The sequence below is a fragment of the Tachysurus vachellii genome, chromosome 14 (assembly GCF_030014155.1).
Source record: "Tachysurus vachellii isolate PV-2020 chromosome 14, HZAU_Pvac_v1, whole genome shotgun sequence".
Lineage (NCBI taxonomy): Eukaryota > Metazoa > Chordata > Actinopteri > Siluriformes > Bagridae > Tachysurus > Tachysurus vachellii.
In genome coordinates this window covers 20,413,099-20,440,136 of record NC_083473.1, presented here as the reverse complement: position 1 = coordinate 20,440,136, position 27,038 = coordinate 20,413,099, and the positions used below count along the sequence as shown (strand labels likewise).

General features: G+C 37.2%; 2 protein-coding genes and 2 long non-coding RNA genes across 7 annotated transcripts in view; 2 read left to right on the top strand and 2 right to left on the bottom strand.

Moving 5' to 3' along the window:
* zmp:0000001167 (protein phosphatase 1 regulatory subunit 12A) overlaps nucleotides 1–2,761 on the bottom strand; it is a 28,203-nt gene extending 25,442 nt beyond the window's left edge. For 3 of the 4 annotated variants that reach the window (XM_060886309.1, XM_060886310.1, XM_060886311.1), the window contains exon 1: nucleotides 2,404–2,760. In XM_060886309.1, the coding sequence (XP_060742292.1) occupies nucleotides 2,404–2,667 (264 nt within the window). In that variant the 5' untranslated portion in view covers nucleotides 2,668–2,760. Of the gene's footprint in view, nucleotides 1–2,403 lie in introns of all 4 variants that reach the window. The other variant, XR_009649448.1, reaches the window with a different exon arrangement.
* Nucleotides 2,762–4,007: 1,246 nt separating this feature from the next.
* Nucleotides 4,008–11,255, bottom strand: pnpla2 (patatin-like phospholipase domain containing 2). The gene is made up of 9 exons (XM_060886992.1): nucleotides 10,835–11,255; nucleotides 10,036–10,268; nucleotides 9,317–9,382; nucleotides 8,085–8,297; nucleotides 7,907–7,967; nucleotides 7,144–7,290; nucleotides 6,916–7,051; nucleotides 6,110–6,232; nucleotides 4,008–5,453 (listed from the first exon to the last, which is right to left on the bottom strand). The coding sequence occupies exons 1-9, from the start codon at nucleotides 11,019–11,021 to the stop codon at nucleotides 5,123–5,125; spliced, it is 1,497 nt and encodes a 498-aa protein (XP_060742975.1). The 5' UTR covers nucleotides 11,022–11,255; the 3' UTR covers nucleotides 4,008–5,122.
* Nucleotides 11,256–11,434: 179 nt separating this feature from the next.
* On the top strand, nucleotides 11,435–12,035 carry LOC132857102 (uncharacterized). The gene is made up of 3 exons (XR_009649482.1): nucleotides 11,435–11,667; nucleotides 11,763–11,831; nucleotides 11,959–12,035. It is a non-coding gene; the product is annotated as an uncharacterized LOC132857102 (long non-coding RNA).
* A 9,946-nt stretch (nucleotides 12,036–21,981) lies between these two features.
* Nucleotides 21,982–23,614, top strand: LOC132857101 (uncharacterized). Its single transcript, XR_009649481.1, has 3 exons — nucleotides 21,982–22,022; nucleotides 23,073–23,171; nucleotides 23,321–23,614. It is a non-coding gene; the product is annotated as an uncharacterized LOC132857101 (long non-coding RNA).
* Nucleotides 23,615–27,038: the final 3,424 nt, after the last annotated feature.

The window sequence follows — 27,038 nt, the reverse complement described above, 5'->3', positions numbered from 1 at the left end:
GCTCATAAAAGCCACACACTGAGCAGTCCTGACCCTTCTTTTTCCTAACCCCATCCTCCTGACTGGCTCAGGCCTCCATACTGACAACATGTTCATGTACAGCTAGCTTTAGCCATTATCCACCCATAACATCACCACGACTGAAACAGAGCTTTGTTCCAGCTCAATACACTATTAACATTGCAGCAGAGCTGCACAATTTACCATTTGTTAGCTGTTATTTAAATACTGGTCTTTGCTTTAATGATACAATGTGTACCATTTACAATGTGCAGTGTTTACAGGTCACCAGATTTGACTACTGCTCTTGCTTGTGCACCAGTCCTACTCTTCAGCTGACGAGAGGTTTGTTATGTTTCCGCCCTGTTCCATTTCTCCTTTAGGCCTGTAGTCATGACTTTTCCTCCTTGTGTGTGTGGTTTTTTTATGTGTATGCATTTCAGAGGGGGTGTAGAACACATTTGACCAACCAGGTGCAAACATTTGGCTTATTAATAAACTTCATCCACCTTAACTCACGTAGAATCTCCTACTTCACAGATTGGAGTGTTTGCGTAAACTCAGCCGACTATATTCAGAATCACAAATGAAAACTCACTGGAAGCTGGAGTTAAAGAGCTTTTGGAATTTTTGTTTATTTTTAAAGCAGATGTGATAATTTAGCACCTCTGAAAATTTCAGGATAAAGCAGTCTGTTAAATTTAATTAAAATTCACCTTGTATTTCAGTATTTCAAATACAAGATGCAACGATTGCTTAAAATTCTGATGTATTTCTTGTTTTACTTTTCACTATGAACTATCTTAGAATGACATACCGTCAGAGCTCTCAAAAAGATTCCTAGCAGGAATTACAAGTTGGAGATGTGTTCAAATGGATCTCTCTTGTTCTGAAGTCAGAAAATTCACAGTCTCTACTTGGTTGAAGTCATTTCAATCATATATAGCTGATGCAGTACATAGTGAAATAAACATACATAAACACAGAACTGACGACTAAAAATGTTAGAAAGTAAAAGGAGCCATGTGTGTCGTGTGCCTTTCAACTGAGAAAACATATCTTTGTGTCTGTGTTTTTATGAGCGTCCAGGAAGACATCGCTTTTTGAAAACGCTGTCTTAAGTGGATACATTTGGAAAAGCTGTTTTTGCCTTCTAGCATGAACTGAGAAAATAGAGAAAATTTTCAAAAACAATGACACATTAACTATGTGATCCATTCAGCTCAAAACAAACAAAATGGTGGATGATGCAGTTGTTGTGCCTGTTATCCAGTTTACACACACATGGTCTAGTGATATAAGTATTATCTATCATTCAGTGTAGACAAATAATTTTGGGAATTTTTTTTTAAAACAGTGATGTAGAGATTTTAAAACAAAAATGCAGTTTCCATATCTATATGGATTAATGGGGCCTGTGTTAGTTATAGATGTGATGACACTAATGCTGATGATTAACTTGTCAAAACAAGGATTACTTTGGTTTGTTAAAGATTTAACCAATTAATTTTCTGTTTTAATTGATCCAATTGATTAAATTCACTGTACTCTATGTTCACTGTACTCTATGTTGTCAGGTTAAAACTACAAATCGTGGGTGTTTTCTGGGTTTGTTAAATAGGCTGTCTGTAAGGAATAACTAGTTGAAATCTCCTCTCAAACGCAGCTCTAGTTGTCCCTGTCACGTCAGAGCGGCAATAAACTTCACATGAATTACAAAAAAATACCAAGTAATTATCACCAGAATCACTGAGCACAATAAACACAATGACATTGTTTACTGCCAGGTTTATTTCCCTTAACTACAGTTTTGACTGCTTACTGTGTGGTGAAATAAAGGTCTATAAAGATGCAATAAATTAGTATTATAATTACATGCTAGAGGAGGTTTAGTGAAGTTTTGTAAACTTTTGTAAAGGTTTGTAAAGTTTAATGAAGAGAAAGACAGTAAAACGACTCATAGCTTTAATTGTCCAGCACTTAAAGAATAGTAACAGAGCCAAAGAAAGAAAACTTTCCTAAGGAACATATTTGTCTTTTATGTGGATGTCTGATAGAAATGCGGTTTGTTTCGTGTGTAAAACTAAACACAAGCCTGGTTTGTCTTCAGTAATCTTTACTCTTCAGTATCAGGAATGTGCTGAGGGAGGATCAGGACTTTAAACACATTAACAACTACACAGATTCTAAGTTTCTAAGTGTTTTGTGTTTCCTCACTCTTTACTGTTACTACAGTACACACACACACACACACACACACACACACACACACACACACACACACACACACACACAGTCTCTCCGACTTGAGCCATGTCCGGGGTGTGAAGTCTCCTGAACTATAAACAGTAACATAGTTGAGTTTGTGAATAAGGAAACTGTGTATAAACTTGTCCTTCTCACCTGGTGCAGCGCCGTGAGCCCGTCCACGTTTGCGTGGTTGATGTCCGCTCCCTGTCTCAGCAGCTCGGCCACCTCTTCTCTGTCCCCGGCCGAGCAGGCGGCCATAAACACAGCGCCCTGAGCGAAGCGCACTTTGGCAGACTTCACAGCACGACTCCGCATTTCAGCGCCGGTTAAGTCCGTCTCGGATCCCTGCCACCGCCGCAGCTGATCCTGACGCCGCTGCTTCGCAGCTTCGGACCTAGACCGGTCAGTAGCCGCCATCTTCCTCCGTCTCTCCCGGTAAATTTAATTTTACTGAGCGCTCGCTCGGTGGGCGGGAGAGAGGGAGAGAGAAAAGAAGAGATGTGGACGTCTAAGAGAACAGGACACATACAGACACATGCATACACACCAAGGCCCTGAAATTACTGAAGTAATGAGCGCTCCCCCTTCTGGAGACATGGAGATACTACACACGCAGAGAAAAATGTTTTTTTAAATATATATATATAGAATATATATTTGTTATATACACACACCTTCATCTCATGACATACAGCGTCGAAATAACAAAACAATAATAATAAAGATCGACTCTTTTCCTTCAGTGATGGTGTAATATATATGCATTCATTTAAAAAACTTTAAAGTAAACGTTCACTTCTTTTATTCTTCATTATTATCAAATTCCACTTTTTTTTTTTTTACCATAGACCAAAAATGGATTTTCCACCTGTTTTGTTGTGCCCATTTCAGCATTAATTTTATTATGTCAATCTCCACAGAGGTGGTTGATGACTCATGAAAATAGACCCTCAGGGCTTTAAAACCTTTACTATAAAGTGTTTCTTTTTTTCACACAAATGTTTCTATCTTTAAAGTAAATGGTGACATCAAATCCATTTCTGCTCTCAGATGCCCCTAGTGTTTTGTCGTAAAAATGTAAAATTTGATGGTGTTATTTTGTAACAAAGGTAAACACATTTCACACTGAAAGTTAACAGTGTCCTGATATATATTAGACTTGCAGTGATAAATTAATTCGTTTGTTTATTCTGAATAAAAATGTCCCATAAGTTGATTTCCATTATTCCAGTGGAATTGAAAGCCAGTGACTGGAAAAAGGGTTTATTTAAAATTAGTTTATTATTAAAACAAAGAGTCACACTTCAATCACACTGTACTAACATGTAAGTCATGAGTATCAGCTATCTGCTAAAAAATGAACAAAATCTGACAAGACAGTCTGTGGGTTTGGGAAGCAGGAATTTCCATGAAAATACAGGCTACATTACATTGCATTGAAATGGCAAATGGTCAACAAACAAAGGAGACAAGAAACACATCATACTCTAAAATATATATCTTGGTATAATGCTTAACACATTCTTGAAGCCCTCTTTAATGGTCCAATAGTCAGTTGGTTTCATTCCTTAATTAAACAAATGACCTGGAAAGCATTGTGTAAAATGTCAGGTCAGGTTAGATCCAGGTGGTTGAGCTTCATGAACATGAGCAGGAATAATGCTCGAGGAAAAAAAACGTCAAACACCTACTTAACCATATATTTTGCTTACTGTACCTTTAAGGGAACCTATGATTTGTTTTCCAAAGTAGGTAAGTCTACACTGGACAATAATTGTGCTTATTTCAAAGGTTCATATTCCCGTTCTCTCTCTCTCTCTCTCTCTCTCTCTCTCTCTCTCTCTCTCTCTCTCTCTCTATCATTTTATTATTAACACATGCATTTCTCTGACATCTCTAGCTTACTCTATTTCAACACCACTTAAGTGGAAGCCAATGCCAATGGTGGATTCTCACTCACTCTCACTCACTCATTTTCTACCGCTTATCCGAACTACCTCGGGTCACGGGGAGCCTGTGCCTATCTCAGGCGTCATTGGGCATCAAGGCAGGATACACCCTGGACGGAGTGCCAACCCATCGCAGGGCACACACACTCTCATTCACTCACGTAATCACACACTACGGACAATTTTCCAGAGATGCCAATCAACCTACCATGCATGTCTTTGGACCGGGGAGGAAACCGGAGTACCTGGAGGAAACCCCCGAGGCACGGGGAGAACATGCAAACTCCGCACACACACAAAGTGGAGGCGGGAATCGAACCCCCAACCCTGGAGGTGTGAGGCGAACATGGATTCTTGGAAACAAAAAAAGAACTACAGAAAATTGTGAAAGTGAAGCAAAATCTAATATAAAATGCACTTTATAGTTACATTCAAAAAATAGCTACACATGCATTTACCTTGCAAGAACTTATTAGAACACCTAAAAAATAATTCATTATTTTAATAATAATAATAATAATAATAATAATAATATTAAATCTTTCCTCACCAATACCACTGAGACCTGTTCTTTGCGACATGTACATGCTGCCCTAGGACAAACTGATGCCACCTCCCAATAAAGACTTGTTTAGGTCAGAAATATAAAGAAGCCCTTAAGCTGCCTATACGTTCCAGACACCCAAAACACATAATTAAGTTACAGAATGGGGAATCGCATAAAAGCAAAATAAATCCAGTTTATCTTTATGAGTTAATAAGTAAATAAATAACCAAGACATACTTTAAACACCATTTTAGGATATTAATAACCTCCATTGTTATGATGCTTTTTCCTGCTTTATCTCTTGCATTGAGTATATTATTGTTTGTTGTCTCAGAATGCCGGGGGCTCTTGTTGATCACATGGCTAAAAAAGTACATTATGAGAGGGGAAGGTCCTCCATTTGATTATTTTCTGGAAGCAAGGCAGCATTACTGGCCCCCACGGGACGCATAGTCAAACCTTCATCCAAGTCTTCATGGATAGCTGGAGAAGGGGGTCTTTGGGGAGATCTAGCAGTGAAGGAGCCATATAGATTCAAGTTGAGGAAGCAGAAGCCTGGCAGGAGCTGATGCTGGTACTGCTCCAAACGGTGGATAGCATCCAGCACAGATGAGCTGCGTCTACACACCCAGCCTGGCAGCAGACTGGCAGCACTAAAACCTGCTGGTGCAGACTGAGCATGCCTCAACTCCATCTGATAAAGCAATCTGAAAGGAAGGTGGAGAGAGAGAGAGAGAGAGAGAGAGAGAGAGAAATCTTAGGAAATATTTCATTTGTACACTGTAAAAAATTAATTCATGACTATTAGTTTGTTCCCCGAAATGGACCCTTGGGTATATTGATGAGGAAAACATTTTGGGCACCTCTGGCCTATATGATTTTCTCTAACCTCTGAGGAGCATAGGCTATAAAGCATTGATGAAGCTGTTTTCTGTCACATAACTTCTGCTTTTTGAAGTCATTAATAAGCTTACTGGTTATTCTTATCATAATTGATAGGTTACTACTCTTTTTTCCTGTATAGGCTGACAACAATAGCCCCAGGACATGGTGTTGGGGTACACCTGTCCTGATATTTTAAAGAAAGAAAGCCTCGATTCAAGTTGCAGTAAGCAGAACGAAGAGCAATCATTGCTGTGCACAGGTTATTTAAAAAATGGTGAGCTATAATCCGTAACAAATATGCAGTGAAACTGGCATCATATTTTGAGCGTGGACCAGGCAGTAGTAATTACGTAGTCCATGATTTTGTTTAAAGTTTTAAGAAACAGGTAAGAACAACTGTCCATGACAATGAATTATCAACAACGTCAGGCAAGAATCAGTTTTTCATTCTCGTATTTGTGTTTGCATGGTTTCTCACCTTCCCACCAGCTGTTGGGACACATTCCTGCTGGCATGTTGTAGAATATAATTCATCAGCTTCACAGTCTGATCTTTAATCCAGCCTACATCTTCTTGGACATCAGGCAGCCACTCCAACAACCTGATAAAGAGTCATTGTGCATTCTTATAGATGGCAACATTAACAACTTTAACTATAAAATGGTAGTATAAAATGTTACAATAACAAAATCATGCAGAATAAAATTAACATGAGTGTTTGACAAAGTTCTAAAACTAAAGAGTCTTGGAACCACCCTGAATGAGAAATACACACTTCCTGGAGGATTTCCTGTTTCCACTACATTGTAGAAAGCAGGACTATTCTCAGCACTATTCTGTAAAAAGCATTCTAAACAAAAAATGTTAAAGTGGATCACAGCAAGCAAGTCATATTATGCAAGAAAAGTCTGATTTTTCCTACGACCAGAGAATTTTTACTTTCATTCATTTCACTTTCATTCATTATAACAATTATAAGAAGCTCCACTATTATTTTCGAGCACTTGTAAGGTCAAAGGCTTCTGAAATTTTGTCTATAGTGAAAGTACACTTCTTTATCAATTAAGCTTCATCTGTCATTAATTTTGTCTTCAAATGTTTTGTCAAATTTTGAGTCCAGGGTGTATTCTTGCATCACATCTAGTGTCCCTGGGATAAGCTCTGGATTATGAACAGGATAAAGCATTTACCGAAAACAAATGGATGAATTGATGAATGAATGATTTGCATAGATTTCCAAGTACAGGATTAACCTTTCTTATGAGTTTTACATTACTAAGTCACCTGATACTCATTGACAGAACTGACTCCAGCGGCAGTGTGCATGGGACTAAGATGGCCGACAGCATCCTGACTGGCAGCATGTTGCTTAGAAGAGACTGTATGGGATGTGGTCCTTCATTACAGGCTGCTGTAAGAGCTGTGGAGAAAAATGAGTTATGAGTTAATTTTATAGTTCTGAAATATTTATAGCTTGCTATGCCATGAGTACTGTGTGAATTCTTTCAATACCCCTATGCAGCTGTGGAGGTAAGTACTCAAATATATGTTCGTCTCCACTATGCCTTTGATCATTCACATTCTCGTTCTCTGTGTCTTCCTCAATCCTCATGCGACCGTTACTCAGTGGGTGCTGAGGACACTGGAACTGTAACAAGCCTGAGGAACAAACCCAATTCATGTTAGAGTCCTGAACAGTTATTCCTTTATCTGCCCACGCCCAAATCCTTAATCATACAATACAAAATATATCCACTAGAGGGCACTGTGACACAGCTCTTCACAATCTTGCAATTGTAATAAGCATCCTTCCATGACAGCGCATATTTTAGATACACTAATAATTCAAAATATTTTATAGTCTAGAGTGCAAAAACATTGACAATAATAAGTCACTTTAATAGGAACACGTATCAAAAATCTGCTAACTTTTACTCTTTTTTTACTTTTTAACTTTTTTAATTTTCAACATGCATATTCTAAAATGCTGTTCTGCTCACCACAGTTCTAAAGAATGTCTATTTATTCATCAGTCTGGTCATTCTCCTCTAAGCTCTCAGATCAACAAGGTATTTCTGCTTGTACAACTTTGGCTCACTGATCGTTTTTTGTATCTCACATCATTCTGTATAAACTCTAGTGGAAAAAAAGATCAACTGTTTCTGAAATAGTCCAACCAGCCCTTCCTGGTCAAAGTCAGTGACATCACAGTTTTTCCTATTCTAATGTTTGAAAGTAGTGAAAGTATATGATAAATCTTGGTTTCGTCTCTTACCATTTTTCTTTAGGAAATGCATTGCATCATTGTATCCTTGCCTGCACATTGTCTCCAGCACCTGATTACAAGTTGAAGAGATGAAACATTTACACAGTAAAGTTTAGTGTTTTCCATGAGTAAATTGCTTTAAAGCTGAAACAGGATCAGAGTCCATGTGTGTGTTTGTTTTATTTACTTGTGGATCCGGAGGAAACAGCGCTCTGGTGACTCTATAAAGATTGCAGAGCGTGAACTGTATAGATGTGTTGGTAAATCTGAGCTCATGCAGGTTGGTGGAGCTGTAATCACGGGGACAGATATCACTCTCCCCTGAGAATGGAGATACTGTAATGGTGTTCTTCAGCTCGTACTGAGGCAAATTATTAGTGATTCCTCCATCTACATAACGCTGCAGAAACATCAAGACAGACACTTTTACCCAACAGCTCTTAGATACCTTCTCAAAACTGTACACAGTTTTCCCCCTTTGAAAACTATAAAAACATCCTAAAGTAGTTCGGGGTCATCTGAATGTCTATTTCTAGGTACACAAGAACAGTAAAAAAAACATTATCCTTAGCAGCAATATGGCCTTTGTTATACTTGGCAGTCATTTATACACACTCACAACACCAAAATGCTTCTGGCACAGTTCTGGCACACACACACACACACACATATTCACATACGCACGCACGCATGCACACATACACACACACAGACAAACACGCATGCACGCACACACAGACACACACAGGCACGCACACATGTGAGCTCACCCGCACACATGCCTGCGTCTCCCTATAAGATATAGACACAGCACAGCAGTATAAGCAAAACAGAACTATTTTTAGCATACAAAGTTGCAAAATCAAAACTTGTGCTCTCTCAAGTGAAAACCTTCCCATGTTCAGTGACTCACTGCTCTGGGACTCATATGCATTGCAATCTTGTATGATGATATTGTGGGTTTTCTGTGTACTGAAGGTCTAAAAGAGACTAAATCCACCCTGAGTGATGTGCATGTTCTTTATACTATATACATCTTTTTAATGAACACATTAGGATCTTCAATAGCGTGAATGAATGAAATTCTGAGTTGACTTTAGAAATTTATGTGAAATTTATTTTTATTCACATGCTGCTCTATTTTTACTTTAGTTAATTGTTCCTTTCCCACAATGCTGTTTGACTACCTGCTGATTACCTGCTAGCTCTAATGCATAATTTTATGCATTGTGCTACTGTGACATGGCAGGTCTTTCTATTAAAGTGGCTAATGAATGTATATGGTAAAGCTTTCTTTCTCTCTTCCTTTCTTAATCAATTTCACACTTCCATGAATAAATATTCATATCAAAAAACAATAACATATCTAGCATATTGTATCAGCTGCTCAATGACATGAAGAAAAAACAGAGTACTCACCACTCCCTGCAGGCTGGGAGGGATAAGGCCACAGTACACAGGAATAAAAGCACTGCACACACATGCCTGTTCAAACACACAGACGCACAAACTATAAAACCAGAAAATGCACATAATATATTTGGTTGCTTTATTTAAAAATAACATTTAATTTTAAGTTAACATGTAATTTAATTCCCAGTTAAATTACATGCTGATAAATAATGCTAAAAAGATGTCCAGCATACTTTCAGAATAAAGTTTAAGGTCAGGTTTGGAACTGTGTTTTTTGTGTTTTGTTCTGCACTCTCTTTTCTTACTTTACCATGGTTTTTGGCCACTGAAATGCATCCCCTATTAAAATAAGGTGAACATGTTTTTAGCAGTATTGCATATAATCCCTTCTGGTTTTTAGCAACAGTAGAATGGTCCAGTGGTTGCCATGGATACAGGTCCATTTATATACATTAATACACGTATATATAAGCCACATATACATTGATACATATTTTCCAGAATGATCTGAAATGCGTTCCCTCTCTACAGCCCACATTAATAAGGACTTCATGTCATGCCACATACTACCTAACTGTTAAAGTTACTTAAAATCACTAATGTGTCTATCAACTCTGTTTTGCCTTTATTTCAGATTACGTTTTTATTAATAATAATTTATCATGTTTTCCGAGCTATACAAATGTAGGTCCTGTCACTGATTTTGTAAATAATGTGATTCTTACTTGTATCAGTTCGTCATTGCTGTTGAATTGAGACAACAGCACATTCTCCCCATCTGTGACGCGGGTGAGAGAGATGCCTAGTCGGCCATTGGCCTTGATGTATGCATCATGTGGAAGTACCCGGGACATCATTTCCCGCATGATCTTCACCAGGTTAAAAGCAGGATGCATTGGTCCTAAAAAACGCTTCCTGGCTTCCTTTGCAACATCAATGATTCTTGCGCCCGCTTCTCCTGAAAAACAGTGAAGGAGTGCAATACTGAATTAAGACCAGGTGTGTATGTGGTACAGTGTGCAACATATTATATTTGTTAATATACAAATACATGTTACATGATCGATTTTTCTGGGAATCAATCCAACATTGTTTAACTAAGTTTCTTTGCTTTTTATCATGCTAACTAGGAAGCCTTCATGATTTGGATAAGACAAATCTAAAAATAAATAAATAAACAACAACAGCCACCTATGTTTTCTTTTTCTTTGTGGGGTTCTACATAGAAACTCTGACATCTCCTCAACTTGACCTAGAGATGATCTAGTAGATTCATAATCTGAGAGATCATACTTGGAATTCTCTGAATGCTTCATAGGTTTATTATCCATCCATCCATCCATGTAACCATCCATTCATCCATCCATCTATCTATCCGCATTTCCATGCTGTCTGTGCACCGAGGGTTTCTGTCCTGAACAGTTATTGTAGTGCAGGACAGGCGTTTAGTCCATGACTATGTTTGGGGACCTGTGCAATAGGGAAAGATCTTAATCATGTTAGAGAGAATAAGAGCTCTTTTACCCAGACAGGCGCCGCTAACCAGCGCTGTAGCAGTGAGCGCTCCTGCGGAAGCTCCGTAGATGTTCTGCGCGTTATCAGTGAGGAAAGGCGCCTGTTGCTGCAGACAGCTCGCTACTCCAATATGGTAAATCCCTAGAAACCCACAGCCTGCGAAGGAAATATTCCACGGTGTGTCCAGCGGAAACATGGTGCACGGGTCGGAATCCAGTCTCTATTCAGTGACTGTCATGTTACAAAGTGTCCGTCAGAAAGGGCTGTGCTGGATCAGAAAGAAACACCAAACATCTGTGATAACTTTACTACAGGCGGGTAAAAACGCAACCTTTTACTGATTACCGTCGTGGTCAGTGTGTCTTAAGCACATTTGCGTAAAGTACCCGGTTAAATAACGTCAGAACGCTCGCGCCGTCTCCGTCATAACTGTCCGTTCAGATAAATGGGCGTTTCCGCTATTGGCTGTTTGTAGTCTCTTCTGTCTCAACCAATCACAGCTCGAGAACAGAGAACCTCCCACTGACAACACAAAGCGTTTCCAAGAACGAATAGTGACGCAGGACGTTTTTATTATGTATCGCAGAGAAAAAGAACTTTGACCAACAGAATAGTAAATATTGTGATCCGGATACTGAAAGAACATTTACTCACTTAAATTAGTTTTGTTTGATTTTGTATATGATCGAGTTTGGTATCATTGAAGTGAAAAGTTTCTTTAATAAGCATCTATACAATATATTTCACACATTAACAGCAAACATTAATAAGAAAGTGTTCTGTGCTTATCTTTAATGTTAAGGCGTAAAAAAAAGAAAGAAAAAAAAGAAAGAAAATACACTGTAAGAATATTTCACCGATTAGAACATGGGATTTAGCACAAGAATTATCATGACATGCTTTTTCACTTTAAAAATACTTTCTAATTAAATTGAAGGTCGGGGTGCGGTGCATCGCAGCGTGTTTGCATCTCACATCCTGGGCTGAGGATTCTACATTCCTCTCTGTAAGTGAAGTTTGCATGTTCTCCCTGTGTTTTTGGAATTTTCTATAGGTACTTAAGTATTTTTCCACAGCAAAAATACAAGGCCATATGGCATCTCTAAATTGTCTGTAATCTGTTGGCACCCAAGTCCCCTGGGATAGGCTCCAGGTTCCCTCTGACCTTGTGTAAGATAACTGGTACACAAAAATGGATGGATGGAAGCAGAAGGTGAGCAAAGTACTAAAAAAATTACACCTAAGCCATTATACTTCCAAACTTAAAACCTTTATTTTAAAGAAAAATCTGAAGACTTAACAAAACATAATTTTTCTATCTCTAATACAGTATATATCTTTCATGCACTCTAATGTTAAACACACCAGCTTTCCTCTTTCATCATGAATGATCTGTTTTTCAAGTAGAAAGATCTAACCTTGCATTTAAAGTTATTAACTAATCTGGGAAATCCAGACAACTGGTACACAAAACAGAACTTTCACTGTTTGATGGCTATATGAGAGTATTTTTACATTTTAAACACTAACCATAATAGGAAAATTACTCAGTGTTGGTACTCATGCAATTGCAATTGCATGAATACAAATGTATTATGTAAAATGATTGTATTTATCAAAAGAGAAAGTTGTGAGATTCTCTTGGCACCCCATTTGTATATCAAAAATACTTTAAGCAAAATGTAAAAAAAAAACAAAGATGTTATATTTAATGTAGTCATGTATTCAAAGAAATGTTTTGTAAATGATCAAATTAAGTTAGTCATTTTCTCATGTGAAAACATATGGTATACATATGGTATACACAATGCTTTGTTTTTCTCTCTCAATTTATTTAGAAAAGCTTTTTGTTTGTTTATTAGAAATCTCTCCTGGGTACTCTGTTGCCTGTCACTTGGTGAGTTTGAGAAGTCCTGCTTTAGGTGTATAGATAGGTATTTTATTTGTTATTTATTTTATTGTTATTTTTGTGATCTTTTATTGACCCTAAAGCTAAAAAAGTCAATTTACTGGTCATGATCATGCATTGCAGGCTAAATGTTTTGGAATAATGGTGCTATAACTGTCCTTGGTGTCTTGACAACTGAGTTTATTATTCGATGCATTCATGCTTGTGCTATTTATGCATCCTATTACTTGAAAAGTACACTCTGTTATAGGGCATTTCCACACTCCAATGTGCTCTTCTAGGAATGTGTTGTGAACATTTATGACAAAAAAAACACTATTAGTTTTCCTTTGACCTCCTTCTTGGACAGTGTGCCAGATAGTGTCTTGTCCGAAAAAGCTTTACCAAGTACCTTGTAGTCCAATCACAGGGCTGTAATAGGAAAATACTATTTTAGCTCTTTTAATAATGCATTAAAAATCAGAAAAATAAAAAAATGAATTACCTGCCAGCTTGAAAAATAAAATTCTTCAGATTCTTATGTGGTGATAGTCTTATCCCAAGCTTTTTATGCTCTTCCCCTGGGATGAACAAAATGATAGCAGGAAACTATGTTCTTAGTCTCAGGGGCAGTGAGAATCCCAAAATATAACAGCTGGGGCAAATAAAACAGAACAACATAACATGTCCAGGCAAGCAGAATAAAATACATCATGTTGTTTCTGGTCTGGAAGTTTATGCCTTTTCTGATATTTAATTTTTCTGAAGTTTATGAATGCCAGGCCTTAATATGTATTTTTAAAATATTGTTGAATTAATAGAATTCACAACCCACTTTTTATATTTTCTATTTACTACTGAGTTCTTGCAATAGTAATTAGCATACTTAACTGATCAATGGAATGCAGTGTAGAACAGTATATAGTATAGTAGCCAAGATCTCATGTGGAGTGCATGATAAGAGGATTCTAATTGAACAATGTTAGTCTTGACCTTCCTAACACATATTGTAAATTTGGTGAAGATCAGACAATGTAATTTTTTTTTGCACTCTTCATTAGGGAAGTCAAGGTTTCATCCTATCAACCATTTCAGCTGTAACGTGTGTATCAGCAACATAACACTATTTTTATAACACTAAAGAAATTTAACATAGAACAGTATAGTATAGTATAGTATACTAGCTAAGATCTCAGCTCAAGTGCATGATAAAGGATTCTGATTGAACAGTGTTAGTCTTGACCTTCTTATTAGAAGGTCTTTTAAGAATCTTTTATAGCTACAGTACCAGTGAAGAAAATAAGAAACCTTGATATTGTATGGGCCAGAGTTCTATAAATTAATCCTACTCGTCATTATTTCCTACCCAAGCTTCCTGCTAGTTTTGTCCAGACAGATTATACGTGTGTTTATGTTTCCACGTGAAACACTTGTGGACCATTTAATAAATTAGCAAGTTGTCTCTTGTGCAAAGTATTGTCGTTACTTTGTTATACGGTTATTATGCATGTCTTTTACTAGCTAACCAGTTTTCCTGCCCATGAAAATGGAAGACTCTCAGACTAATGTCACTGAGCAGAAAATATATTTTATATGTTTATATATTTTTTACCTACTTGCTGTCATGCAAATTTTAAGTCTTTATATCTGTGAACCTTTGTTTCAGAATAGTTGAAAATTAAAATCAAATTGCATTCTGTTTTGTATTCTTCATTTTATTATTCAAGTAGGATTCATATTAAAATATGAAACCCATTGGTTTATGTGGGCAGAATTTCCTGATATTTAGGAGACTCTCAAAAGGTAGAGCAACCTGGTTAATCTGTTATTTAATGTTATTTACATTTTCTTGTTATTTGTGTTCATAATATGTATTACACAAATTAATGGGATTGCTCATATAATATTTTTTAAATATTGAACCTGTATGAATCCAGCTATGGAAAAGAAGTGGGAGGAAGTCTTCAATTATCTATCTTCACATACCATGACAGGACAAATCACAGAGATAAAACCTGCGAAGATTTGCTTCCAAATTCAAAATAATGGGTTGGTAGTTTAATGATAAATAACCTGGTATAATGTTAACATATTTCTTAAAGCTGTTAAAATTACCATGTAATTTTATATATGGAGAACTCTGGTCTGGGAGCAGACAAAGCAGGAAACTAAGAATGTTATTGAAGAATTTCATTCATTGTAGGGCACACTGGAATCATCAAAACAAGAAATGCCATATCTTCCAGATTTGACTGGTTTGGCATGACAAACTGTATGTTTTTGTTTGGTTTTTTTTTTGTAATATAAACTTTGTGCAGACTCTTAGAATGTGACAAGTGTTAAAAAGTTGGGAAACCTTTGGCTGCCTATCAGAAACTGGAGTCTATTCAGGTACATTTCACATGCATTTTTTTATTTGAAAAGTGGTAGGACACAAAGTGCATGCTGCTTTGACAAACACAATGATAACCATGCACACATCACACAAGCACATAGTAGCCAAAAGTATTGAGACAAAAGGGACAAAAACTCTTGCTAGGTTACTGGTGTCGTGACGCAGGACAAAGGCGAGCGAGGATCCAAATGCAGACAAACAGTTTAATCATCCAGAAAAACACAGAAAAACAGACAGAACAAGGCAGAACAATGATCCAAAACACAGGAAACAGAAAAACAGACAGAACAAGGCAGAGCATGGACAGGCAGAACTATAGACATATAGACAACGACTAGCAACAGGGAAGTGAGCAAACAGAGTATATATAGCTGACAGGAACCAATAACAAAGCAGAGACAATCAGAGACAAAGACAACACACCTGAGGGGATGAATGAGTTCAATCAGTGTCCGTGGGAACAAATGAGTGGGCGGAGCAAACAATTAACAACAGGGAAAGACAGCAGACAGAAACGGAAATAAAACTGAAATAAACTGAGATAAAATGTGATATTTAGTGTAAATGTGTTCATGTTTTGTGGAGTTAATGTTGTAGCTGGCGTGTGCATATATAATTGAATTAGAAGGCAAATCTCTGTAGGTTAATTCTTATTCATTTATAATTATTCATGAGAGAATTGAATAAAAACACTGAATATATTGAATGAAAACTTGGGTTATATTGAATGAATTCTGAATATATGGAATTGTTTAAAATTTTCCTTTTTGTAATGGCATTTGCAGAAATACTTCAATACTTTATTTAACTGGAAGATTTTTTTTGCAACAGCTGATTGTAATCCAAGGGACATAAACCATCTGTAGCATTTCTTACGTCACCTTGAGGATCATATTTCTATTATTGCAATGTTCCTTATGGCTATGAGTAAACATGTACCAAACAATGCAGAAAGAATTTTGCATGTCATTCTTGAAGGAATTGTCTAAGTGAGATTTTGGATCAACACACTCTACTTCTCAGAGAGGAAGGCTATGGAAGTAATGGCTATGGAAACAATTTTATAGGGAATTCAACTGATGCAAGATAAGGTAGCATCAAGTCAGTTAAATCACCTAATAACTCAAAAATTCTAAAATGCATGCTTTATACATATTTTGTTGATTATTTTCTCTCATGTAAGGTACAAAATATCAGCAGCTCAGCTGATTCACATGTGTGACTTGGGCTTTAGCTGGATGGCCAAATCTCGAATGCTGTCTGTGAACATTTGAACACTTTACAACCACAGTACACAACTGAGTTTAGTGGACTATTGGAGTTTAAGCAACATTTTGTTTGTCTTTATTGTCTTTATTTCTGAGGATCTAAGGCAAACCCCTGGAGACCAATATCTCTGGTAGCTTGAGAGGAAGAGCAATCAGAGTTCAGAGTAAGAATAATACATCCAGTGAGAAGAGCATTAAGAGGCCGAAGGGCAATTCATAGGCATGTCTACGATGTCTCTCAAACAAACAAACAAGCATGCAAAATAAATACATCTTGCTTTTGCTTAAAAAAGCAAGCACCATTTGCCCATCTGTTCTGTTTGTCTGGATTAAAAGCCCAGACCTTGTGAAAAATATTTTGGGAAATAGTATGCATTAAAATGACCAGGTAATGTGAAATTAATATAAACTGTCCAGCCAAAAAAAGTCATACACTTTAATGTCATTTGACCACTTTTTGTGTTGATTATGTCATGCATTTGCAATGGCATCATTTTGATAAGTTTGTGCAATATCACAACTTTTATTTCTATAGAGAGGCGCATTAAATTCTCTCCAAGATCATGTACTGATGGAGAAAAAGACATGAAATTTCTCAGTAGGGTTAAGGTTTGGACTCAATAGGGTAAGGTTTGTGGTGGCCAATTCATGGCTGACAATGATGTCTCATGCTCCCTGAACCACAATTTCACAATTTGACCCTGGAATCATGGAATCATCGTTCTGGAATATGCCTGTGCCATCAGGAAAGAAAAAGTCCCTTGTTGTTTTGTCCCTTGAAAATTCATTATATTCAGGTAGTCAGTTGACCTTATTTTTTTGCACATTAGGTTGCTGAACCTAGACCTGACTAATTGAAGCAACCCCAGATCATAACACAGTCCCCACAGGCTTACAAAGTAATGCATTACTTCATCTGTCTCTCTTTTTATCCTGATGCACCAATCACTCTGTAACAGGGTAAATCTGAGCTCATCAGAACACATAACCTTTTCCACTGCTCCTTTATCCATCCTATGGTGCTTTGGATGGTGCTTTGTCCATCCTTTATTCTCCCCAGCAATTTGAGGCCTTTTCCTCACTGATGATTGGTTTTCTTAAATTTTTCTTAATTGGCTGCACACTTATGTCGTCCAAATCCCTTGAGTTCTCTTCACCTTCTGTGTGTGGAAATGCTCTTACTTTCACTATTAAATATAGCAATTATAGTGAGTTCTACTGTTCTTTTTTGTAAACGATTTGATTTCACTAAGTGTTTAAGTACCAGCTGAATTCCTGTAATGTGAAAGTGGTATACCTGAATGATTGCATGTAGAGTTCTTACAGATCCATCTCTACCCCAAGTTTGTGGCAGGTTATCCATTGATTTTCAAGGATCAGACATTCCACTCATTTAACGCTCACAGGATTGACTATAGTGGGCTCCGAGCCACCTCGGCCAGGTTTGTCATTTACGGACAGATCCTCTGAGGACAATGAGTGAGCATGTTCAAAATAGAAACCACAAACTATTTATTTGCAGGGTTTTATTCAGCCATTACAGGAGGCCTGAGCAACATTTAAACATCAATACTAAACATTTCTTTTGCCCCCCCCCAAAAAAAAAAAAGTTCCTATAAAACAACCATTAAACTAATTTAACTAAAGTTTAGTGCACAGAGTGAGATTGATGAGCACCAAAACAGTTAAGTCCAAAAGGTTACCTCAGAACCACAAACCTTGGCATGAAATAAACACTGAATGTTTGCTTATGAAGATGAACTTTACATATATTATTTTACAGAAAAAATAAATATGGAAAATGGTCTTAACAGAAACTGCAGTCCATCTTTTTTACTTGAGAATTGAAATAAGCAAAAAATAAAAGCACTATAAGCCCTACAAGATAAAATCTCTCAAGCCCTTCCAAAACCTGGGGAGTTGCATTTAGCAAAATCCATGTCAGATTTGAAATGAGCATATTCTACATGTATTGGTTTGCTAAGAATATTTTCACAAGTGTTGGCCAATGGAACTCGTGAATGGGTGATGAACTCAAGGGCTGGCTTTGGAGAGAAACACAGTGAAGGAATGCAGTCACATCCAGTAAAGAAAACAAGAATTTCTTCCAGAATTTCTTTCTCAACTGTGAAAAACAGAATTAGAAAAAAGATTACTATTGCTGCTGAATTGACAGTTGTAAGACACAATATGCTTGAAGTAATGGAAAAGTGATGCAAGACCAGTGACTTGGTTAAATTTCGTTATACCTTCGATAAACACTTCGATAACCAGATCAGTGCAGTAGTGAAGGCGAGCTTTTACCAGCTAAGACTACTCAGCAAGATCAAATCATTCTTCTCCCAAGCTGACCTTGAAAAACTATACATGCCTTTATCAGCTCGAGGATTGACTACTGTAATGCTCTCTACACTGGACTTAATCAATCACGTCTCAATCGGCTCCAAATGGTACAAAACGCGGCAGCACGTCTTCTCTCTAACACCTCCAAACGCTCACACATCACCCCTGTCCTCCCCTCGCTTCACTGGCTTCCGGTGCGGTTTAGGGTGGAGTATAAGGTCCTGCTGTTTGTGTTCAAGGCCATCAATGGTCTGGCCCCGACCTACCTTGCCGAATTAATAACGGTCTACCAACCAGCCAGAACTCTCTGCTCCTCTGGACATACCTCTTTGTCATGACAGCTTAACAAAAACAGGATTTATTAACTCAAAAAAACACGAAACAGGACAAAGACAAACCAGACGAAGACAACAGAAGACAACAGAGGATTCCGTGCTGCACAAGGCAACGCGGCTCAATTAAATAATACAAATAATTAACAGACATGAGGGACAGGTGTGCAGAGGCAGGGAGGAAAAGACAAGGGCAGGGCAGATACGTGAACACCGAACATAAACAAAAAGGCACATGGCCAAAGTCCGGGCAGAGTCCTGACATCTCTGGTCACTTACAAGTACAAATATAAAAAGTGTTTATAAAAAGGTTGAAAAAGGTTGGTCATTTGCGTGTATAAAAAGGTTGGTCATTTGCTGTCCAGGGACCAAAGCTGTGGAACGCACTTCCAGCACACATACGATGCATCACTGTGCTGAGTATTTTTAAATTGCAGTTGAAAACTCATTTATTCATACATGCGTTTAACACGTAGCCCCTGATTCAATCTGCTATTTTATGTTCATTGTGTTCTTATATTTTATTGTCTATTGTTGTTTTACTGGAAAGCGCCTTGTGCTCCTTTTGGTTGTTGTAAGGTGCTCTATAAATAAAATTTGATTGATTGATTGATACCTGCAAATATCTGTCTTTTGGATACAGTGAGATGTCCTAGTGTAATTTGAAAGTTTATAACAATCAAATTATTTACAATTTACAACCAAAACTTCCCGTCTTCAATTTTTGCATGGTAGGTTGATTGGCATCTCTGGAAAATTGTCCGTAGTGTGTGAGTGAATGAGAGAGTGTGTGTGCCCTGCGATGGGTTGGCACTCAGTCCAGGGTGTATCCTGTCTTGATGCCCAATGATGCCTGAAATAGGCACAGGCTCCCCATGACCCGAGAAGTGGTAGAAAATGAATGAATGAATGAATGAATGAATGAATGAATGAATGAATGAACCAAATCTGCTATTACAAACCCATATTACCCATATTAAATCGTCTTCCAACAAAGCTTAAAGTAAGCATGCTATATATAGACTAAAATAAATGGTAAAATGTCACAAGGAACAAGTTACATTAAAAAATTTGTGAAATGCAACCAAAACAATTTGGAGAGTAAAGAACGTTTAGGTGAACTATTATTTTAATTCTGAAACATTGTATTATACAGGGGACTTACATTCAGCATCCTGAAGATAGTCTTGCCAAAAACCAGGTATGTAGCAATCCTGAAAACGATTACTCCCCCTTTCAGAATGAATTATTTGGGTCAGACTCTCCAGATCATCTGCTGTTAAAGCCTTCTCAGGCTTCTCGAAAAGAGACATCATTTGCAGAGGGTATTTCTGAAGAGCATCTAAAACACCAAGTGCCTTTAAACCATCACAGAACCTAGAAGAAAAAACAGTTTGAATACCTTTGACAAAAGGTCTACCCTCTAACATACATATACCTCTAATCCTAAGGTATTCCCATACTGTACATGTATAAATGCCACAGGTTTAAGCTTGGTTCCAGAAAAAACATAGGCTCAACTGTACAGCAGAAAACACCAAAAATTCAGGAACTCAGAAACAGGTCAAAACTGTCTGGGGTTTGCAGTATTTTACTTTCAGGTAAGCTCCCATCTTATTACTCAGACACAGACTGCAGAACTTACCACCTTTATAGAAGCCTGCAAATTGGCAGAGGGTTTGTGACTGTGATTGTATATACTGATAGCAGGTATACTTTTGGCGTCACACATGACTTTGTGACAAAATCACGGGTTTTTGCCCTCTTCGGGCAAACCCATCACGCACTATGGCATAATAGCTGACCTCCTGGATGCAATCCTACTTCCAAAAACAATTGCAGTCTTTAAATGCGAAGCGCAAACACCCTGTTTTTAGACACATCCCAACTTTCTCCAGTGTTGTTTCTCCTCATGATTGACCATACTCTTTAATTCAGTGAGATCTAGGATAGAAGAAAACAGTTTAGTTATGATGTATGTGTTTTGTTTCTGCTCAGGTTGTCTTGTTGCTGCTTTTGCTGCTGCATCAGTTTTGGCATTAGCTATGGAAAAGGATCAAGATGGGGAAATCCTGAGAGAATAGTCTTTGATAATGGCAACGCATTTGTAAATCAGGCTCCACAAAAAGTCAGTGAATACTTCAACCTAAAACAACACTGCACCTATCATCCAGCTAGTGGTGGAGCAGTAGAAAGGAAAAATGGCACATTAAAAAACAACTTAGCAAAATGCTGTTCCGAAACAGGCTTGGCATAGTATTGATGCACATGCGAGCACGAGCAAGAGGTAGAGCTAACCTGAGTCCATTTTAAATTCTTTTTGGCAGGTCGTTAACCACAGGAGTGGGTCCCCCGGGAAGCCAGAGATACAGTATCAGCAAATGTGAAGATTAAATGTTGAACTATTGCACAAATATGTCCTCTGTGTTATCTGATATAGGGGGGCACGGTGGCTTAGTGGTTAGCACGTTCGCCTCACACCTCCAGGGTCGGGGTTCGATTCCCGCCTCCACCTTGTGTGTGTGGAGTTTGCATGTTCTCCCCGTGCCTCGGGGGTTTCCTCCGGGTATTCCGGTTTCCTCCCCCGGTCCAAAGACATGCATGGTAGGTTGATTGGCATCTCTGGAAAATTGTCCCTAGTGTGTGATTGCGTGAGTGAATGAGAGTGTGTGTGTGTGCCCTGCGATGGGTTGGCACTCCGTCCAGGGTGTATCCTGCCTTGTTGCCCAATGACGCCTGAGATAGGCACAGGCTCCCCGTGACCCGAGGTAGTTCGGATAAGCGGTAGAAGATGAATGAATGAATGTTATCTGATATTCCCAGACAGGTGAAGGACGCCCTTCCCAAGATGCAGTGCATGACCAAAAGCCTGGCGAGTGGATCGTGGTGAAAGACTTCAAGCTGAATCAGAAATACATGATAGTTGCTGAACTCTCTGTGATAACCAACAGACCAGTCAAAGTTGAGAGGGGTTAGAAAAATAATTACTGAATTCACACTCATCACACTGACATCACAGATATAATTGACACTGAGTGCAGAATCAGTTGGATAGGTTCACTCTTTCCACCTGGGTGAAACTAAGCCCCTACGAATAAGAATCTGAGTCCAGCTATCACAGTCTCTGAATGATGGAGCTGTTCGTTTCTGCATGTACAAGAAGAAACCTTGTCAACACCTACTTTACCATTCCAAAAGAACTTAATGGAGAGATTTTTAATATCATGAAGAGAAACCTGAGTTGAGAATACATCTGTATGACCCGCCCTCACTCATGAGCCTAGACTGGTAGTGTTCCCAAGCCCCCATCAGGTGGGATGAGTGCGAAAGGGCAATAACTGCACTCTGAGCACTAACATACATCAAGAAGAGTGAAGATTCACTTAAACTTTCATGTGTGATGTCCACATGAATCACCCGAGAGACATCCTAAATATCCTGTTATTAAGACACAGAGAGTTGAAATTTGATGAGAGCACAACTCTGCTGGAGAGAAAACAAAAGGCAAATTTGATGAGGGGAGAGAACAATTTCGACGCCTGATCCAACACAAACTGACTACGATCTGGCATTGACAAATGTAGATGGATATATTAGCTTTGCTTACATTTATTTTCTTGCATGCCATCGACTGAGGTCTTTCCCTCACAAAAATAGCAACATTTTGTTACTAATTGGAGATTTTTCTCTTCCTATCCTTTCCTGTGCTCAAACCAGAGGGAACTATCCCTCAAAGAAAAAAAGCAGTATATCCAATGACTAAGTTTTAGTTAATGATGTCATTGAAAAGCCCAAGGGATAAGGTGAGGTCTGATGTTCCGCCTAAAAATGTCTTTTGAATGCCTTAAGTAATGATTATGTTAAAATTTTGTTTATATAGTTTATCCTAAAGGACAAAAAGCAAAAAAATGTAGTGGAAATTTTAAATATCATGAGTGTTTTTATATAATTGTTATGTTTTATATTATGTTGTTATTATATAAGTATGTGCTATTACAGTAATATCTGTGTGTCAGACTAGGGAGAAAGAACAAGAGGCCTTTGATCCATCCTGTAACATTGTATGTGTTGCACCCTAACTCAATTTTTAAAAAGAAGACAACAAGACAACAAGCATGTGGTGGGTTCGTGTTCAGTTCTTGACCAGTGTTCTATATAAAAAATGACAAAACTTTTGAAAGACCAGTTCTGTCTTTACAACCTATTACAACCATAGGTTTCTCACTCACTCTCTCACTCATCTTCTACCGCTTATCCGAACTACCTCAGGTGTCATCGGGCATCAAGGCAGGAAACACCCTGGACGGAGTGCCAACCCATCGCAGGGCACACACACTCTCATTCACTCACACAATCACACACTACGGACAATTTTCCAGAGATGCCAATCAACCTACCATGCATGTCTTTGGACCGGGGGAGGAAACCGGAGTACCCGGAGGAAACCCCCGAGGCACGGGGAGAACATGCAAACTCCACACACAAGGCGGAGCCACCAACCACCAACCCTGGAGGTGTGAGTCGACCGTGCCCCCCCAATAGGTTTCTGACTTCAACCATTTGTCTACACTGTACTTCTTCTAAACATGTTTTAGAGTGATTAAATACCATGCTTCTCTGAAATCCATACAAAACATAATCATAATCATAATCATAATCAATGATGGTTTATTGGATTATTTAAAATTATTTAATTTTAAAATAAATTAAAGATGGGTTTTGATTATTATTGGATAGGGGTTATTGAATGTGTTAAAATCTTTTATGCCTACTAGTGTTAAACAAATCACAGCACTCATATTTAAATAAATAAATAAATAAATTAAAGATGGGTTTTGATTATTATTGGATAGGGGTTATTGAATGTGTTAAAATCTTTTATGCCTACTAGTGTTAAACAAATCACAGCACTCATATTTAAAATCTCCATCTGTCTAATTTAGTCTTTCAGTGATTTGGGGCCATTTGTAAAGAATGTCCATTACTACTTTTTAAATGTCAAAAAAAAAAGTCTACATGCTATCACTAATACCAATTTTACGCCAAATAGAAAGATAATTATAAGTTTCTGCTTAGAAACAACTGTTAGCTGTAGCTGATATTACATTTTTAGTACATAATAGTTCTTTCTATAATATCATCTGAATAATTCTTCAAATGGCCATCAATTATTTAGGTTTAGCTCATTATTTATACTGTTTAGTTAGATATCAGTTTTGGTTAATATTATATTTAATATTAGACAGGGATTTAATTTGTTCGTGGTAAAAGCTGGTATGCCCTCTAGTTTTACACCCTCTATTTTTACTCATAGCATCCAAATTTAATCTTTAACATAACTTATATAAATTTAAGTTCCATTTACTCTTTCATTGATTTTGGGTGAATTTCAGTCTTAGCCAATACTATTTGCTGTTTGAATGTCCAAAATGTACAGTAACTCTTAATGATGATGCTACTGTAAATATAAATCAAGATATGTTTTTTCCAGAGAATTAACTCTACTAGCTGCTCATACAGTAAATTTGGAATACAAATGAGTTCTTCCTAGATTGATGTCATAAAGAAATTATTTTAGTGATCATTAAACTGTCCAGTCTTCATGTAGGTTTAGTGCACAATTTAATGTTTTATTTTGCCTATTAATGTTTCCTAGATTTTATTCACTGATATATTTTGTTTTGTTTTTGTTCACCGTTGAGGGGTGTGGCTCAAGTCACCTTACCTTCAGCTAGATTTTCAGTTCCTCACTTATAGGCCTAGCCATCATTCATTATTTTGTTGTCTAAAAAATTGTTGGGGTTCTATCATTCTGGTGCTTGTGGTATCATTTATTATATATTTATTGTATATGTATTGTGCTTAGCATTAATTGCATTAGTATTAAATGCTTAGCATTTTTGCAGATGTAAAAAGAAAACTAGTTCTAGCTTTGTGACTAGCATTAAGCCGATATTTACTCAGGAATACATTATCAGGAATACATTATACTTTATACTGTATATATGATGATGTCAATTGGAAGTGCTACTTATTCTCTTTCATTTGGTCAGATATTATGTAGTTCAGGTGCTGACTAGTTCAAATGTTAAGTTAGATGCCAGTTTTGATGAAACCTTTAAAACTGCCATACATTACAGCATAGTGAAATTATGGTTAGAGCAAAAGCTCAGCCATGGGCCAAGGCTTTGTTCAAGGGGCCATCAGAAGCAGGTCAATAGTAGCCGCTTGAGCCACCAAGGTTTTAAGCCTTTATTTATTTATTTATTTATTTATTTGCTATTTTCTTTACTAGTAGCAATAAAAGCTTCCAGGATGAAGGGTGTGGTTTGAGTCAACTTACCTTCAGTTAGATTTCAGTTTCCATTCACTGTTTGGCTGTATAAAAAGAGTTCTGTGATGACATGGGATTCCATCATTCAATTTTATTAGCCTCACCCTTCATTCTGGTGCTTGTGATGTTGTTCTGCTTCTCCTATTGTGTCCTGTGCTCAGAATGTCTGTAGCCTTAAAAGTCTTAAAAAACACAGTTATTGCATTCTGATTCACATTAAGTGAATATCCACTCCTACAAATCAGGAATACATTGTTCTTTCTCCACTTGATTATGTCATAACAAAGTGCCTCTTACTGTATTTCTCTTGGCCAGCTATTATGTAGGTTTTGACTAGTTTTAGTGTTTATTTAAATTGAAGATCTGCTTAAGATTATATATGAGTTATTGTTTGTGTTAGAACATTATACCCCCTGTTTTTTTTTCAATAAGCAGAGCACAGAACAGTACTTTGCTATTTTCTTCTCCAGTAGATATAAAAGATATCAGATTGAGGGGTGTGGCTTAAGTCTAAAAAGACTCAAGATTCCATCATTCTTCTAGCTATGACCATTATTTTGGTGTTTGTGATGTTATTTTGCTTTTATTATTTACTGTGCTCAACATATCTGCTGCTAAAAAATGAAACCTGCTTATAGCTTTCTAATTAGCATAAATTATCTACTGTTACAAATCAGGAATACAATATGCTTTATTTATACAATGATATCATAATGAAGTGCTTCTTACCATTAGCTATAAAAGATATCATGATGAGGGTGGACTCAACTAGATTTTTCGTTTTATACACTTATAGACCTAGTCATCATTAGTCACTGTTTGACTGTATAAAAACAGTTCTGTGAAGAAGTGGGATTCCATCATTCCATTTTATTAGCCTTTAAGTAATATCTAATCAAATATCAGGAATATCACTTTCTTCATATGATGTCATAAAAAAGTACGGTGTGTGAGAAGTGCAAAACAAAATAACGATTCAGAAAACAAAATACCAAATACAAAAACAAAATCACAAATAACAAAACAAAATAAACAACACAATTCAGAAAACACAACGACATTTCAGACAAACCTAATGTCTTACTGCTGAATGGATGATACATCTTTCACTCAAGATATTCAGTAAGTACAGCAGGCTGCGGCAGTATAAAGTTGACTCGTGTGTTTATGAATGTATAAAAATGTATTGTCCTTACTGTGGATTAAAATATGTCAAATTTATGCAGTTTGTGTCGAAAAAATCTGGAGGTTTTAAAAGAGACAGCAGAAGACTAACTGCAGTTAAGCCAGCAGAGCTTTCTGAAAGCATGATTAAACTAGACACACTCATATTTAGGAGCTTGGCTTTTAGATAAATTAATGGGAAAAGCACTGGAAGAGGAACCCGAGCGTACACAAGCTCCTTCACCACAGCAAAAGAACTACAAAAAGATTGTATACAATTAATAAATAACAAAACGAATCACACAATATAAAGGCTAAACTTTTTTAGAACCCTTCTCATTTAAATAATGGAGGAAATAAGGATTAAGAGAGAAATTTGTATTTTTTATGCTGCTGACTGTGTGTTTTTAAGCTGTTTTTATGATACCTTGTGATTTTAGATCAACCTTTCAATGTGACTCTCTGTCTTAACATTTAAACATGCTACTG